A 16,740-nucleotide genomic window follows, 5' to 3' on the forward strand; every position below is an offset into this window, starting at 1 on the left:
ATTTTACGATTTTATATGTCAAAGACCTTCTTACAATTTTACGATTTAAATAATCTTGCACTAGCATATAGTGCCGTTTATCATTATCTACCAACAACAAATTCAATATCTTGTTTAAGATAAACATTGGTAGCCATGATATGACCCCTAAAAATAAAGGGACATGACCCAATGCTTGTCTGATCAATGGATCATAAGCTAGCTATTGGGTACATTCACCATGAATAAATAAAAGAGAATTGATGGTTCTCTCTCTTTCTGTCGCAGAAGATGTGTTTATCTGATTTCATTTGGATGAAAATTTATTATTATATAACAATTCTTTGACAAAAAATTCTTATTACAAAAAGATGCCTCCCATCGGATTTGAGATGATTCAGAGTGCACAAACCGTTGATCAGAGCTTCGCATTGTCATCAAGAACACAATAATCTTGTGACACGTGTTAGTCAAAAAGTCAAAGCTCAACATTAACAAAGGCAAGCCTCCGCGCATCTCATCACGCCACCTGGCCTGCTCAGACCATCCCGGCCCCGTCAGCAACCCCCACATTCGTCGAATTCGAAGAAGCCCGCGAAATCCCCCCGCCGCGTGTCCGGCCGCGGATCCGGCGCAACTCCGCCGCCACCTCCCTGGCGTCGGGCCTGTCGTCCTTGTCGGCTGCCACGCATCGGAACGCTAGCTCTGCCACGGCGGCGATGCCCTCCGCCGCCTCCTCGCCAGCACTCCACTCCGCCGCTAACAACGGGTCCACCACCTGGTGCAGCAGCCCCATCTGTATCTTCGCCACCGCCATGTCCGCCAGAGCCACATCCCTCTTGTCTCTCCGCTGGTCCACCGCCTTCAAGCCCGTTATCAGCTCTAACAACACAACCCCAAAGCTGTACACGTCACTCTTTTCCGTCAGCCGGAACGAACGGTGGTAGTCCGGGTCTAAGTATCCCGGTGTACCTGTTCATAGAGACGGGTGATCATAACTAAACTCAACTTATTGTTATAAATACGAATTCTTAAAATGTTAAAAGTAACATTTCAAAATTTTTATCATTTGAGATGCAACATCAGGCGCCCTTAATCCAAAATAAAAAATGTCCTAAAATTCAATATTTTGTTTTTGATAATTAACCGTTCCTTAACATCAGACAACTAAATTAGGGTTTATCCCGCTAAGGAAAAAAAACCAATTTCACTGGGTAAATACTAATTATGATCCGTATACCTTGCGGGCCAGTCCAAACGCACCCGGAACCCGCCGCCGACGCCGCCGTCGAGTTCGTGTCCGGAGGCAACACCAGTAGCCTGGAGAGCCCAAAATCGCCCACCTTTATTCTCATATCCTTCTCCACAAAAATGTTGGAAGAAGTTATGTCTCTGTGAACTATCGGTGGTATAACTGAGAAGTGAAGATACTCTAGCGCCATAGCCGTTTGCAGTGCCATATCCACCCTCACCGGCCACGTCAGCGACCCTTTTCTGTAAATTTTCTTGCTTCCATGGAGATGCTCGGCTAGGGTTCCGTTCGGAACGTAGTCGTAGACCAGGAGAAGCCCTCTCGGATCGCTACAATATCCGTGAAGCTTGACGAGATTCGGATGGTTGATCGAAGAAAGAATCAAGATTTCGTTACAGAACGACTTGGTGGAGAAGGCAATGGCGGCGCCACCGCCCTGGTGGCGGTGAAGTTGTTTTACGGCGACGATTCGGCCGTCGTAGAGCTGGCCCAGGTAGACAGACCCGAACCCGCCATCGCCGATTTTGCGCTTCGGGTCGAACCGATTGGTGGAGATTTCGAGCTCCTCGTAGGTGAACACCGGCGGCAGGAGGCTGGCGGAGCGGTGCCGCCGGAGGTAAAGCGCCGCCGGGTCTTCCTCCGCCGGCGAAGGCTTCCGTTTCGAACGCAGAACAACCGAAGCGATTGAAACAACAGCCAGCAAACACATGAACACGAAGATTATACAGAAGATCGCCGTTCGATTTGGGCCATGCTGCCGAATCCACGGAGCCGGGACTTGGCTCCGGAGCCGGAAACAGATGAATTTCTTCCGGGGATCCGATGAATTGAACCCGCAGACTCCATTGTCAGCCTTGCAAGTCTTGCAATTGGAGAAGTAAGAATCTTGATCTTCGTCCCACTCGAGCTCGATACCCAGTTGCAGAAACTTGTCGAGGAATCCGAGAATATCGCCGTGGCAACCCTGTTCGGCGGCAGGATGGCGGCTGGCTTCACAGCCGCCGAATAGCTGAGCTGGGTTTTTGATAATCCGACAGTCCCAAGGGCAGTGGCTGCAATTGGGGAGATTCTGCTCCGGGCAAGGCCGGAGAACGGAGAGGCGGGAACAGGAAGAGTCTGACACTCGAAATGGGGAGCCGGACAGATCGACAGAGCCGTTGGGAATGGAGGGGAAGTGGGATGTGCAGTTCCGGCGAAACGACAGCGATTCAGTGGGTCGAGGAGAGAGAAGGAGAGAAGACGAGTTGTGGTCGTAGTGGAGGAGAGAGAAGGAGAGGTTGTTAATGGTGATGATGGAGTGGGGCGAGGAGCAGTTTATTTGGAAGGAAGGGTGACCGCATCCAGGAGAGGAAGAGAACGGGAAAGGCGGCGTGGAAGTGAACGGCGGACAGAGGGGTTCTGGTTTTGAGCATGAATGAGCCGCCGCCGCTGACGGCAAGGAAAAGCGCAGGAGTTGAAAGAGGAGGATCAGGAAGACCGGCGCAGAATAAGCCATGGCGGAGCTGAAGAAAGCACGGTGAGATCATCAAACGGCTGGATTTTGAGATCTGAATCTTGAATCCTTGACCTTACTAGGTTGATCAAGTACTTGCCTCGGGCTTGCCGAGACTGAGAGAGAGCACGTGAAAAGGAAGAGGAAGAAGACAAAAAGCCCTCTCTCGTTTAAAAATTGGATTTGAAATTTCTTTCCTCCATTGGAGACCTCAAAGTCTTGCTCTGTCGGCCATTGATGGAGCCCAAATTGACACATTGGGGTCCTTCGCCATTTTATATTCCCCTGGACTAGAGTTTGGTTTTACATGCCTGACATCGCTCACTCGTTCCTACTCTCCCATCTGCTTCAGTTTGTTTGGATTCGATTTCATTTCGCCTCAATTAAACAATTTTTTTTATGATTTACTTTTGTAATTGGAGGGGCTCTCATGATTTATTTTTGTTGTTGAGACACCTCCTCCCTTAGTTTTAGGCACATACAATGTTAATTAAATTATCTCTTCTTAATTTTTCTCTAATTAGAAAATAAAAAAAATCAAAAAGACCAAAGTGCAAAATAAGACTTTGTTCTATAGAGAAATAAGTTGTTAGCCACATTGAAAATGAAGGGTTGCCACTAGTAAAGACCATGCATTCAAGAAGAGGGGCCAATATATACATATTTGGGGGGATTAGTTCCATCACTTGGAAAAATTTAAGAAAGAGCAAAGAAGAGGAAATGAAATAAGATAGTGACAATGTGATAATGATTTGACGAAATAATTGGTGTTGAAGACCAAGATAATGGAGATGAAAACGGAGAAGAGAATAGACAAATATAAATTAGCAAGCTCACACCTCTATTAAAGTAATGATCGAGACAACCATTCATCACAATGTTCTGCGAAACAAAATCCTAGAAGGCGTCTGGTGCGAGGGCAAATTGGGCTCCGATTGGAAACAATAATGTGTTAAAATTATGGTTCAAAAATTAGTCATAAAAAATAAAGGTATATCGCAATCAAGAATACGTAAAGTTATGAGAAAGTTCATTCATGTCCTCCACACCACTACTTTATGGTGGTTTTTGTCAGCAATTATCCTTTTTCTTTGATGTTGCCAATAACCTTTTGGAATAGATTGTGTTATTTTTGTAGGTTTTTTATGTGTTAATTTTTAGTTTCTAATTTGTGAGAAATTAAAGAATGGTTTGATTAAATTAAACTTAATTTGATTTAATCAATGCCATTTATATCTAAAACTAATGAAGTGTCCAACAACAAAGCAAATCACATGATGTCTCCGTACCAATCACCCAAACCATGAAGAGTGTGGGGGCAATTTACCCATTTTTTTTATAGATTATTTTCTTTAAGCTCTTGGCTTAAGTTTTATTGTAGTTTAACCCCCGGTGAAATTTATCTTAATTGCAAAAACTTTAAGAATTATAATGAACTCTCTTCCAATAAAAAATAAAAAATAATCATTTCACCCTATTCATTCTCTTCCTTTCTTCTCCATTTTGTTACAAAAGGCATAAAAAATATAAAAGATGACAAACGGTATAAAAATACCCATATACTTTATTAAAAACACTATGTAAAATTCTAAACGATCAAAATATCTCATTAAACATCTTTATTTTAAAAAAGTAGAATTATTAAACATTTTTTACGTAGTCAACTAACTATATAAAAACACGTGCTAGTAGACGCGTTTAGCAAGAATACCCCATTTTCTTTTTCTTTCTTTAACGATAAAGTCTTTTGGAATTGTTACCCATCAGAAGGCACCTAAAAAAATCAACGTGTTGTTGAAGCCATTCGTTGGAAAGGTTTGGGGCGAAAGCTTGGATATGAAGCTAATGGAAGACGTCATGGTAGACGACAAACAAAGCAATAGTCGATAAAGATGATGAGACTGAGTTTAGGCGGTGATAGAGAAGCAAAAGTCATGGAAAGGCTAAGAGAATGTGCTGAAAAGGACAATGTCGTCTTCGCGTAAGTAGTGTGTGTTTAGCAAGGGCTTATAGAACACTTATTTGTGATGAATTTTGTCATCATAGAGCAACGTCTCTCTGGCATCTCGCACCAAAATGGGTTTCTGTTTTCAATCTTGGACCAATCATCAAAAATGGTCTAGCCATCATCAACGGTCCAATCGTTTTTTTGGAAAACCCATCCTGATGATCATTGGAGATTTTTCAGTCGTTGTCAATAAAAGTTCAGTTCTCGAACCACTAGGCCTTTAGATTTCCAGTGAGTTTCATGTCCCGAGTGATCGCAAAAGAAGATGACGTAGCCAACAATGCCAACTCCAACCTGTTCAAGATTGAGAGCTTCCCTACTCAGCCATTATCGTCAAATCAATTATTTCGGTAACAAGATTCTTTGAATGAAGCAGCATTTCACGTTCATACATTTCACATTTCAAAACAATCCTTAATGAGTATTTAATAGATTTATTTTTTTGAAATAGATAGTGTCTAACGAAATGTTTTAAAAATTTAAGGTGTCACACGACATTTTTAATAAAATATAGAGATATTTATGCATCTTCACCCTAAAGGAATTATTGGCGATCAATTATCACTATAAATTCGATAAAAGAGATTTAACCTTCATTATTGAACCCATCAATGAAAGAAAGAAAGAAGATAGGCATTCATTGGGTTTGGCAACAACAAACCCAGGGAACTAACCAAAAAAGAAAGTGGAAAGATGGAAACAAATGTTGAACCATAATTGAATCCAAATCGCAGAGAGGAACAGAAAGGAGGGATGAGAAAAAAAGGAGGATGGAGGAGAAGCAGACAGAGATGTAAATTAGACCCGTTTATTAAGCAATAAGGATTAGGACATCTCATAGTTGAGGCAAAATGCTCGTCGTCAAGTCAAAATTTAGAGAGTCATCCCCATAATTTCTACTCCAACACTGCTTTCTACTTATCTTGTCACTAGCTAAATTTTTTGTGAAGTTTCAAATTATCCCACAGAGATGAGAGCCAAATATTATTTTCCAAATTCATCATAGTGTTGCTCCCACCAAAATAAGGAGAAGATGGTCCGCGACGAACAGCAGCAATGGCCGATGGCGAGGGCAAAGCAGAACGAGGAAGACCGATCCACAAGAGCAGTGGCCGGCGAACAACAGGACAGCGGCCTAATCTGTCGAGCAATAATACTTTTATAAATCTTTCTCTTCTTCTCCCACGAGTGATGGGATACATAATATAAAATATACAACTTTTGAGCCAACAATTGCTTATTATTCTGACGAAAGAAAAGCACAATCATAAGCAAAAGTAGTCACTCAATAGTCAGTCTAATAATCAATCACGTATACATTATTAAGATACAAAGAATGTAAAGTTAAATCTTATCTTAAATAACTTTAATAAATTAAAGTTACATGCTTACGAGTTTATATTACAGCAACACAAGACAGCAAAGCAAACGTATAATCCCACGCCTCACTGACATATATAGGACAAAGCAAAGAAAAGAAAAGAAGATTCGAGGTGATTAATTAAATACGAGTTTATTATAGATAGAGCCACAACCTACAACTCAGAATGCCAATCATGATCACAATGAACTTTAATCGATAAGATATATACACTTAGCTCCATGTGGTTTGAGTGCAATTTTGACTAAGTGAACTACCCCCCGTTGGGGGTAAAAAGTGTTATTTTGGGAGTTTTTCTCTCCAGGAACCCACTATGCTTTTCTCTCTTTTCCTTTTTTATTTTCATTGTCTTTCTCCCCTCACTGACCTTCTTGTCATTGTTTCACCATCGCCTCATCATCATTGCATTTCCGTCGGTACCTCACCTCTCTCTTTGCGACAATTAGTGTGCAAAATGCGACAACAACGAGAGGGTTGCTGAGAAAAAAAGAAAAAAAAAAAAAAGAAAGACGGTAGCCCCACAAAATTAACAAAGATTACATGCACATCTGTTAAAATAGGTGCACAAAATCGCACTCATGTGGTTTGAGTTATTGGCCCAAGCATCACACGTGATTTAAAAATATTTTATTAGTTTATGTGATTTAATTTTTTTTAACAACAATACTCCTTCCATTAATAACTTCATCAAAATAACCTAAATTATCTTAATAAAGTTAAAATAATTTTTAATTAAAATAATAATAAAATATTATCGTCTAGAGTCGATTATCAACAACCTTCAACAGTTGGCTCCAAAAGGAATCCGTTGTCGTTGAGTTTGAGTACAAAGAGAGAAAGAGAGAGGTGAAAGAAGAACAAGAATCGACAAAGAAGAATAAGATAAGGAAAAAGAAACAAATTTATTAGTTTAACTTCTTCTTTCTTATCACATGTCAAGCCCTAATGAAGGTCAAATCTATTACATTGTTGAAGGTTATTATTGATAGTCAAATATGCTATTTCTTTCTTTTTATGTACTAGAATCCACCAACAACAGGCTCGTTGTTGATGGGTTTCGACAATGAGTTTCTTTAACAAGAGTGAGTTTGTATTGAGGACTTATTTCAATATGAAACATTAGACTTACTAAATGAAGTTCTTTATATTTTCTTTCATCTAAATTAAAATTTATTTAAATTCAAATTCTTATTCTATAATCTATAATCAGAATTATAATATCCAAACCTCAAATAGATATTATAATTATGTTGATGGCTTGTAGGTGTGATTTAACCCAAGTGCATATCCACACCTACACTTAGTCGATAACTAGCTTATATATTTGATATAACTTTGTGAAACAAGAAAAATAGAACATTTAATAATATAATAACATTAATAATATCAAATTATAATATTTATTTATATAAAAGTATGATAGTTTGCAAAAGAATTCTCCCCCCAAAAAACTTGCATTAATTACTAAAAGTAGCAGTAATTAAATGCTTGTGTATTCCAATAAATTAAAGGTAGTAATTAAATTAAAAAATTAAGCATAAGTTTCGATTATTATTTATAATATTTATTTATAACTTAATTTTAAACTCGATTAATTTTCTCATCAATTAATTCCTCGATTAATTAAAAATAAGAATTATTTTTTATCAATATTATTAATTAAACATATTTATAATATTATTTTTGATTAATTCGTCAATTAATCCCTCAATCAATCAAAAATAAATATTATTTCTGAAGAACATGAATAGACAACTTAAACTATTAATTAAGTTATAGAAAAATTATTCATTTGTATAAAAGAAAAATAATTCACATTTAGTACTTATTATTCCAAAACAATTGGACATCTCCTATAAAATATCTTGAAACTTTTCATTATCAATTAAATAAATATTATTAATAGAAAATTTGAATAGATAATTTAAATTATTAATTAAGTCATGTATAGATATATAATTTCTCAATGAATTAAAAATAAATATTTTTTATAAATATTATTAATCAAAAATATTTATAATATTATTTTTAATTAATTCCTCAATTATTAAAAAATAAATATTAATGTATGGGTTCTTAAATGTTAATTAAGATTTGACATATCACATTTGCAAGACTATGCAAGAAAATTAATACATAGTAAAAGAAAAATAAGTCAAAATTTATATTTTCAAAGTTTTGTTATCAATGCAAAAATTAAATTTCAAAACCAAAAATTAAAAATTTCAAATGAATTTTTAATTAACATTGAAATATCCATGTTTCTTCATATTTAGAAGTTTTAATTTATATTTATAATTTATAAATAAATATATAATATAATAAATAATTTTATTTTAATAATTAATCAATCACTATTTTTAATTTAATGTAAGACCAATGCATGAGTTTTTTAATACTAATGAAGATTTAAGATATTGTATTTTTAAGACTAATATATAAATTTTTTAATATTAATTAAAATTTAATTTTTAAATTTATTGTAATTACACATTCTGTGTATCGCACGGGTGGCACTAGTTCAGAATTTAAGATAAGATACAAAAGTTAATTTTTTATTTGGATTGAACAATTAATATCTTTTACTTGATATAAGGCCAACACCAAAGGGCTTTAAGCCCATGAGAATGAAGATCCGAAGTTTCAAACAATGGCCCAAAAAGGCCATCACAAGGAGTTTAGGAGACTTAAAAATTTCTCGAAAACTTACTAGCAAGAAAGGAGACTTGTGAACTCAAAAGTCTCTCGAAAACTCTTTTGTAAGGTACTCCTAGTAAAGAAGCGTGAACAGAAAAACTCTTGAGTATAAGCAAATAACTTCAAAAATACATTTGAGAATCTGGAATAAGATAAGGTTTATATATAAGAATCTTAATCATACTAAATTTTGAAATTTTGAGAATGTTTATTACAAATTCTCAACCTCTTGTATAAATAGAGAGGCCTTCAACATAAAAAAGGTATGGTTTGAACACTGACTTCAATACTTTACACAATTTTTTACAATTTTAAATGTCTGATTTAAAAATTAAAATGTTTACGTTACGACCTACGCTCTTTGATTATTTCTTGTTTTAAAAGTTTCAAATGATTTCACGATGAGTTTCTAGGCCATGAATTTTATTATTGTAATAAAATATTTTAAAACATGATGTATTAATTACTAATCAATAAAGTTATGTAATTTTATTAACTTACCTCTTAACCTTTAATAATGAGTAATCGTTAATAAAATGATGTCACAATCTTAGTAATGTGCTTTACGGCAACTTTCTAAGCAATGAACAATCAAGGGATAATTCTCATAGTAATTAAATTATCTATAATTTTGTAAAAGATTTTATAATTAAAAAATAAAAAATAAAAATAACATAAAATTATTTTGCTCTATAAATAATATTATTTTATTAATATGTCAATTATTAGATACATCAATATGCCAATTCGTCATCATGTACACACGCGAGATTAATCTAAAATAAAATTTACATTAATCTTAAAATATAAAAAATATTCAAAATTAAAGATATTTCAGGTATTAGCTCATTTAATTATATGAAAATATAATTAATTTAATCAGATAAGTTTAAATGGTGCCACGGTTTCCACATCCACGCGTACACGTCAAAACCCAACGCCTTCTAGAGCGGGAAAAGACTGCCAAGTAGGATTCTTGCCCCACGCTCAGTCAGCTATTCACGCGCCGTAAGCTTTTAAAAAGTTAAATCTTATTCCTTATATTTCATTTTTTTAAATAAAATTATTTGATATTTCAAAATTTTTAGACATTAAACAAAAAGTGACTTAAAAAACTTGTAATTATATCCGAATATATTCTGGTAGTCCTGACGATCTCATCTAAAGTCTATTCCTTCATAATTGGGGTGTTGTTTTGGAATCGAAATCGAAGACTATCAAATTCTCTAATTTAATTCATTCATCGTATTTTGAGATTAATAAACGAGAATATTTATAATAGAGTATTATTTAAAAAATAATAATAAATTCCAATCGTTTTGTTTTATGTTGTGCAAACCTTAGATGCTTATAATATTGTGTAAATCAAAAAAATTATAATAATTATCCTCAAAATTTGATCTAATTACAAAAATACTTTCATATTTTAAAAAAAGGGTATTCTCGAAATTTGATTTAATTGCAAACCTTAAAGTATTTATCTCAAACTCAGATATTAGAATTATATAAAATTATTTCTTTATTCTATAATTTAGTCTAATTTTTGAAATGTAATAAAAACAGGGTATAATTTCGTAAATATAAAACACGTGGATTAAATTTATTGGGAGATATATCGAAACAGAATTACCGCATAAATGGTCCACTAGGACTGTGCTAGTTTGATCAACATTCTACACGCGCCCCGTCGAGCGCGTGAGCACTGTTTCCAACTGGTGCTTAAGCATTCCATCGTCAGCGCACCATCAATTTGGTCCTGCCATGGGATGGACGTCTCGTTCACACTCATCTAAGGCAACTGCAATTCTAACTTTCCCGGAAACCAAACACCATCGTCCACTTTGATTCATATCTTTGGCTCCAGATAAATTCCTCTTCCGATCCTCTCCCGCCATCCATGGAGTTCTTCAGCAAAGCCAAAGCAGTTAGACTACGCAGCCACCACGACAAGTACCTCGTCGCCGAAGACGACCAGGAAACAGTCCGCCAGAGCCGCCGGAGAGGATCGTCGAGGAACGCGCGGTGGATCGTCGAGCTCGTTGAAGGTGCCGCTGCCGTCCGCCTCAAGAGCTGCCATGGCCGCTACCTCGCCGCCGCCGACGCACCGTTTCTTCTCGGGATGACCGGACGGAAGGTGCTTCAGATAACGTCTAAGGACTCGGCGACGGCGTGGGAGCCGGTCAGGGACGGGTTTCTGGTGAGGCTAAGGGCCGGCGACGGCACGTACCTGCGCGGGAACGGCGGCACGCCGCCGTGGAGGAACTCCGTCACGCACGACAATCCTCACACCGGCGGCACGCATAACTGGATTCTGTGGGACGTGGAGGCGGCGGATATTCCGGAGGACGAGTCTTTGACGGATTATTTGTCGATCATTTCGAGCTTCTCGTCAATTTCCGGCGAATTGTCCGGCTTGGAACTTGCGTCACCCGTGTCCGTTCGCTCTGCAGCCAGCTCTCCTAGGGTTTCTACGAGGAAGGTGAGTTTTTTTCTTTTCTTTTTTCTCAGTAAAAATTCGAGGACGGTGATTTTTCTTCCGCTAGATTTTCTTAGATTAGAAAATTCTAATTTTTATCTAGAAAAAAAATAAAAACATCATTAATATTTAATTGACTCAAAATGTGAGGTGTTGTCATACGAGAAAAAAAAAATGTAAGGTTAAATTGATTAGGTTTAAAAATATAATTAAAATTTATCAAAAGTTTGGGATGATTACATGAAAAAAATTAAGTATAAAAATAAAAATATGAATTTAGCTTTTACAAGGGGATTACTTAATTATTCTTACTTTCTTTATAAAATTTCACTAAATCAAGCTTTGGAGTCAATTTCGGGGTGAAGAATAAGGGTACATAAGGAAGTGGACACGTGCTGCTAAAAAGTAATAGCTAGCCTCATATGGTTGATACATTGTCTATGAATTTAAAGTTGGTGAGTTGATAGCACTATTTTGAATGACTTTGAGCAACAATCGTTTCTAGATGTTTTGAATAATGGATATGCTAAAGCAAGCCTAAGGGAGATTCCTTTAGTTGATAAATTATTTATGGGATTATATTTTTAATTATAATATAAATAATATTAATTTAAAATAGACCTGAAAAAAGTGACCACTGCTGGACTGGACGGGGCTGTATATTTTGCCTAACCCGTTGCTGTTCCGCGTTTTAAGTGAAAACCTCGGTTAAAACCTAATTCCTCTTTTATCTCTGTATTTGATTCGAGCTACAGGCCGGAATGGATCTCTTCCGCCCCGCCAAGGCGGTACGCCTCCGGAGCCACCACAACAAGTACCTCCACGCTGACGATGACGAGGAGTCCGTCAGCCAAACCAGGAGCGGCTCCTCCAAGAGCGTTCACTGGACAGTCGAGTTCGTCGAAGGCGTCGACAACATAATCCGGCTCAAGAGCTGCTACGGCAAGTATCTTACCGCCTCCAACCAGGCTTTCCTGTTCGGGATGACGGGCCGGAAGGTCCTCCAGACCGTGCCGCCCGGCCGGCTCGACTCATCCGTGGAGTGGGAGCCGATTCGATACGGCTACAGTAGCCACGTAGTCAAGCTCAAGACTCGCTACGGCAACTTCCTCCGCGCCAATGGCGGCGTTCCGCCGTGGCGCAATTCTGTTACTCACGACGTCCCCCACCGCTCCGTCACGCAGGACTGGGTGCTCTGGGAGGTTAACGTCGTCGAACTCGTCGTCCACCCTCCCAATTCTCCGGCTGCTGTTTGGCCAAACCCGCATTTGGATTCTTTGGCTTCTGAAGCGAGCTCTCCTTCCACGAATTCCTCCAAGTCCGCCAGTTTCGGAAGACAAGAGGTTTTTCCTGTTTCCCTTTGTTTACAAATTTTTGCTTCAGTTTTGTTATTGTCTTCGCTGATTGCAAAATCAAAATCATGAAAACTGAAAACATCAGGACTCATAATTAACCTATGTTTTTTCGTTCATGGCTACCCGCTAAATTGAAAAAGACTCTGAACTGTGAAAATAATTTTTTTATATGATTTTTTATTTTTATGTTTTAATAATATTTAGAATCAATAAAAATAACTCTTATTGTTTCTTAAAACTAGATGTTTTAATACCAATTATCTATTAATAGATTTCAAAACAATGTATTCTCTTTTATAATTCAGGGAAATAAAAATGAGTTTGTTAAGAACGTGACCAAATGGCGGCGTTTCACATTACTTTTAGTTTGTATAAGAACAGTTTCTTTAGCAGTTTGAAACCAGTCTTTCTTGATTTCTGAAATTCTGAAAGTACTTTTGAAAAACATTCTTGACACTGAAAGTGGAGGGGGCTACTCAACAAAGTTGATGCAGATGAACGGCCAAATCACCACCTTGGTAGCCCACGCCAAGGATATAGTTATACTCCAATCCTTAGGAATCCACCACAAGGGAAAAGAGCAAACAAGAGAAATCTTTCTCTAAAGAAGACTTATTATTTCATTCTAATTGATGATAAAAACTACTGCAGAGCATCACTATTTATAGAGGAGAATCTTATACTAAAGTGTAAAATAATTATAATAGGAATCCAACTCCAAATAAGAATCCTAAACCAAAAAGGAAAAATAAAATATATTCTCAAACAATTAGAAATTGTAAACTGTATCAATTCTACCCAATTTGGCTTCTTTGTCTGTTCCTATTAGAAGTGTTAGATTTTGATGTTGTTCTGTTTCTCTGTTTGTTTGCAGTCTTCTGATTCTATGGATGCTTTGCCCAAGGCATCAGCTGATGGTCGGACTATATACTACCATGTTGCCGATGACTATGGCAATGTTAGTGAGGAGGATTTGGAGGGGCATTGCATCATGTTCAAGGGAAATGGGGTTGATGAATTGAGATACAGATTGGAGCAAGAGACAGGTCTTCAGGGCATTATTGTATGTTCCCGCAGTCCTTTGGATGGGAATCTGCACCCCCTTCGATTGCAGCTTCCTCCCAACAATATGACTATGCATGTTGTCATAATTGAATCATCGTCAAAAGGTGAGATTGTTCTTCAATTGGTATAGCTTTTTGTGTTATTTGTTTCAATAACCAAACTTCGTTTTGGCTGCTAAACAGTGAACTGATTTCTGATGTTATGCATTGAAATTTGATTACTTTTTTATGTTCAAAATTTAAATGCATGCTAGGCTAGTAACCAAGTCAAAACAAAAAACATTGATATGCCTGTTTTTTCTCCATTTTAGTCATGCTCTTACCTTAGGCGATTCTTTTACTTTGGCTCAAAATTGTTTATTGTGGTTGTGGATGATGTTATTTGTAATGTGTAGTTCTGAATACTGTTGGGAAAGCACTTATTGTGGAAATCTAGCTTGCAAACTATAGGACACTCTCTAATAGTTCTATGGTAAAAAATGATGAAGGTGAATTAATGTGTGTTCAGACTTTGTTAATAGTTAAAACTAGAACAAAATGTTCTGGAAAAGTAGGAGGCTGGAAATTTCATTGGTAAGGAAACAAATGATCAACAGTAAAAACTAGATTGTTATTCGCATATGGTAGTAAGACAAATAAATATGCATTGGGTTCAAGTTTTAGGATAACATGAAGAGCTGATTAACTGATGAACAATCTTAAATGGACTCTTCTCAGTCAATATTAACTGGACTATTGTGAGAAACTCTGCAAATGATGCCTCATTAGAGGAGCTGATTTTCAATGGAGTCTTTCACTTAAACCACAAAGTAATAAGTTCTTTCCCTGAATGTTCTATATTCAGTTGGATTACTTACCAAAATTATTGATAGAATAAGCAAGTATCATTTGACAAACTAAACTTCTTGGTTGGTTGACATGTCATATCATGCTAGCTATCCAATTTAAGAAAAATAGAAAACACTAGTGTCTAACCTACTGTCATAGCTTGAAACATCTATCTTGATCTGTTTCATGATGTCCCTTGAATACTCTAGGACAAGATTAGTTATGAGGGTTTTGTGGAGAATAGCACCCATGACCCTCTTGGTCCCCTATTTTGTGGCCAAGGTGGTCTATGCATGGCTTGGAAGTTATTCCTCCTCAATCTCTCTATACCTTGAAAATAGTCGTTACAATCTCTCACCTGGTTATGATTGAGATGACTGAAGGAACTCTGTCACCCAAATTTAGACCTTGACTCTCTAATCAGGGTACCTGGGCATATAATAGTTGAGGTTTTCTACAACTTTGGAATAGTTAGGCCGAGGTAGATGACTATCTATTGTGTCATCTGCATCCTTTTAAATGGGTCATTTGCCCAAGGACTTAAACAATTAACAAGATCTGCTTATTTGAGTTCAACATGAATCTAGTTTATTGAGTTGTGCATATTGTCATTCATTTGATTTTATGGTCACTTGGAGAGTGTCCATGCTGGTTTCATGGTTTAGACTTTAGACCCTTTGTTTTGAGGCTGCTTGGTTGTCTTTTATATCTTGAATGTTGGTTATCACAGTTACGAAATGATTTATTTTTTAAGGGGCAAAATCAACAAATGTTATGATATTGCCAATATGGGATTTATTTACCCGAAGTAATGCAATTGTTGATGTATGCACATACAAAGAAAAGTACAGAAAGTATGGGAGTCTATATACTGACAGGTGCAATCAAGTAAAGATGAAGACTAGTGCAAATTCCTTTTCATTTTTATTTTATTTGGTGGCACTAGAAGCAATTTTTTTTTTATTGGTTGCCATATCCTCATCCTTGATAATTCCTGTCGATAGAAATGAACAAGAACAATGAAGTTTAGCTGATCTAGTAAAGGATGAGTACTTTTTACCCCTTTTTTAAGATGAAAAAAGCACATTTGTCCTTAACAGTTGCCCCATAATCCTCTTATGCTTTGGACTAAAAGAAAACATGATGAATTTGTAAAAGTTAACAGTGGATGTATTTAATTTACTAATTTGTTCCATAAATATTTAAACCAGAGGGTTTATATGGAGTGTCAGTTCTCGTGTATGTGTTTTGTCTGGTCTTGGGAAGGAGAAGCGAGATGGTAGTTTGAAGGTTTAGCATCCAATTCTGAATTTAAAGGGTGCTATTTTGATTTTGAAAGCAATTTGTTATGGTGTGGCAAAAGGACATAATATCCTCATGGAACTGTATTCAGATTTTTTTTAATTGCTCTTTAGCCTCTGCAGTATATTTTTGAATTTTGTTAATTCATTTTTGTAATGTCTTTCTATTTATCTTGACCAAGGATGCTGCCATTATTATTGTTGTTTCGGATTTCTGTTGCCTTGGGCATATTTCTCCATAACTCTCTTGGTTACGTTTGCCTTTTCTTTTGTGTATCAGTGGCAAGAAACTTGGCAAAACCAGAAATTCCAATGTGAAATCTTGTGGGAGAGTTCGTGCTTTTGCTGGTACATACACGCATTCTGCTTTAGGCCTGTAATCATGCCTTGCTTGAATATGATGAACTGCTTGACTGGCTTGCCTGTGCATCATCTCAATCCAGTGGGTTTGTTGTTATACAGCAGAAGTTATATATTGCATTGAACGGGAGCGGCAAAAGACAATTAGCAATGCTAGTTGAATAAACGTGTATAGCCCCATTGACAACTACAATCCTTTTACCCTTTTGCATTAAAATTTTTTGGCTTCTCCTCTAATGCGTTTCTTTACTGGTTCAGGCGTATTTAAAGATGCGTGCTTCGGCTATTATACATGTGAACGGATTTAATGGATATATATATATTTAATCTCACTCATTTCTTGAGCTGGAGAACAATCTTTTCTCAATTTCCAAATCTTGCTCAATCTGACAGCTGATGAGCGAACAATTTATGAGAACTAAAAGGGTATGCCAAGTTGCTGCAAGATGGGCCAAACTTTTCGTGCCCTCATTAATGGTAGTAGAAAAAACATTTGGGCAACTAAGAGAATCAATGGATTACAAGATAAATTATTGATGAATTTTCA

At 36.7% G+C, this 16,740-nt stretch overlaps 2 protein-coding genes across 5 annotated transcripts; one reads left to right on the forward strand and one right to left on the reverse strand.

Moving 5' to 3' along the window:
- Positions 1-275: 275 nt before the first annotated feature.
- Positions 276-3,033, reverse strand: LOC127788900 (LEAF RUST 10 DISEASE-RESISTANCE LOCUS RECEPTOR-LIKE PROTEIN KINASE-like 1.5). The gene is made up of 2 exons (XM_052317573.1): positions 1,220-3,033; positions 276-951 (listed from the first exon to the last, which is right to left on the reverse strand). Exons 1-2 carry the CDS (start codon positions 2,724-2,726, stop codon positions 518-520), a joined length of 1,941 nt encoding a protein of 646 aa, XP_052173533.1. The 5' UTR covers positions 2,727-3,033; the 3' UTR covers positions 276-517.
- Positions 3,034-10,554: 7,521 nt separating this feature from the next.
- On the forward strand, positions 10,555-16,560 carry LOC127789270 (uncharacterized). Of its 4 annotated transcripts, XR_008020521.1 has the most exons (6): positions 10,555-11,288; positions 12,041-12,628; positions 13,515-13,809; positions 16,114-16,181; positions 16,296-16,362; positions 16,452-16,560. XR_008020521.1 is itself a non-coding variant. In XM_052318135.1 (5 exons), the coding sequence occupies exons 1-4, from the start codon at positions 10,707-10,709 to the stop codon at positions 16,149-16,151; spliced, it is 1,503 nt and encodes a 500-aa protein (XP_052174095.1). In that variant the 5' UTR covers positions 10,555-10,706; the 3' UTR covers positions 16,152-16,181; positions 16,296-16,560. The 4 variants fall into 4 exon arrangements, 2 of the variants coding, with proteins under 2 accessions (XP_052174095.1, XP_052174094.1); XR_008020520.1 differs by having other exon boundaries at positions 16,114-16,362; XM_052318135.1 differs by having other exon boundaries at positions 16,296-16,560.
- The last annotated feature ends 180 nt before the right edge of the window (positions 16,561-16,740 follow it).

This window comes from Diospyros lotus, chromosome 13 (assembly GCF_014633365.1).
Source record: "Diospyros lotus cultivar Yz01 chromosome 13, ASM1463336v1, whole genome shotgun sequence".
In the NCBI taxonomy this organism is placed as follows: domain Eukaryota; kingdom Viridiplantae; phylum Streptophyta; class Magnoliopsida; order Ericales; family Ebenaceae; genus Diospyros; species Diospyros lotus.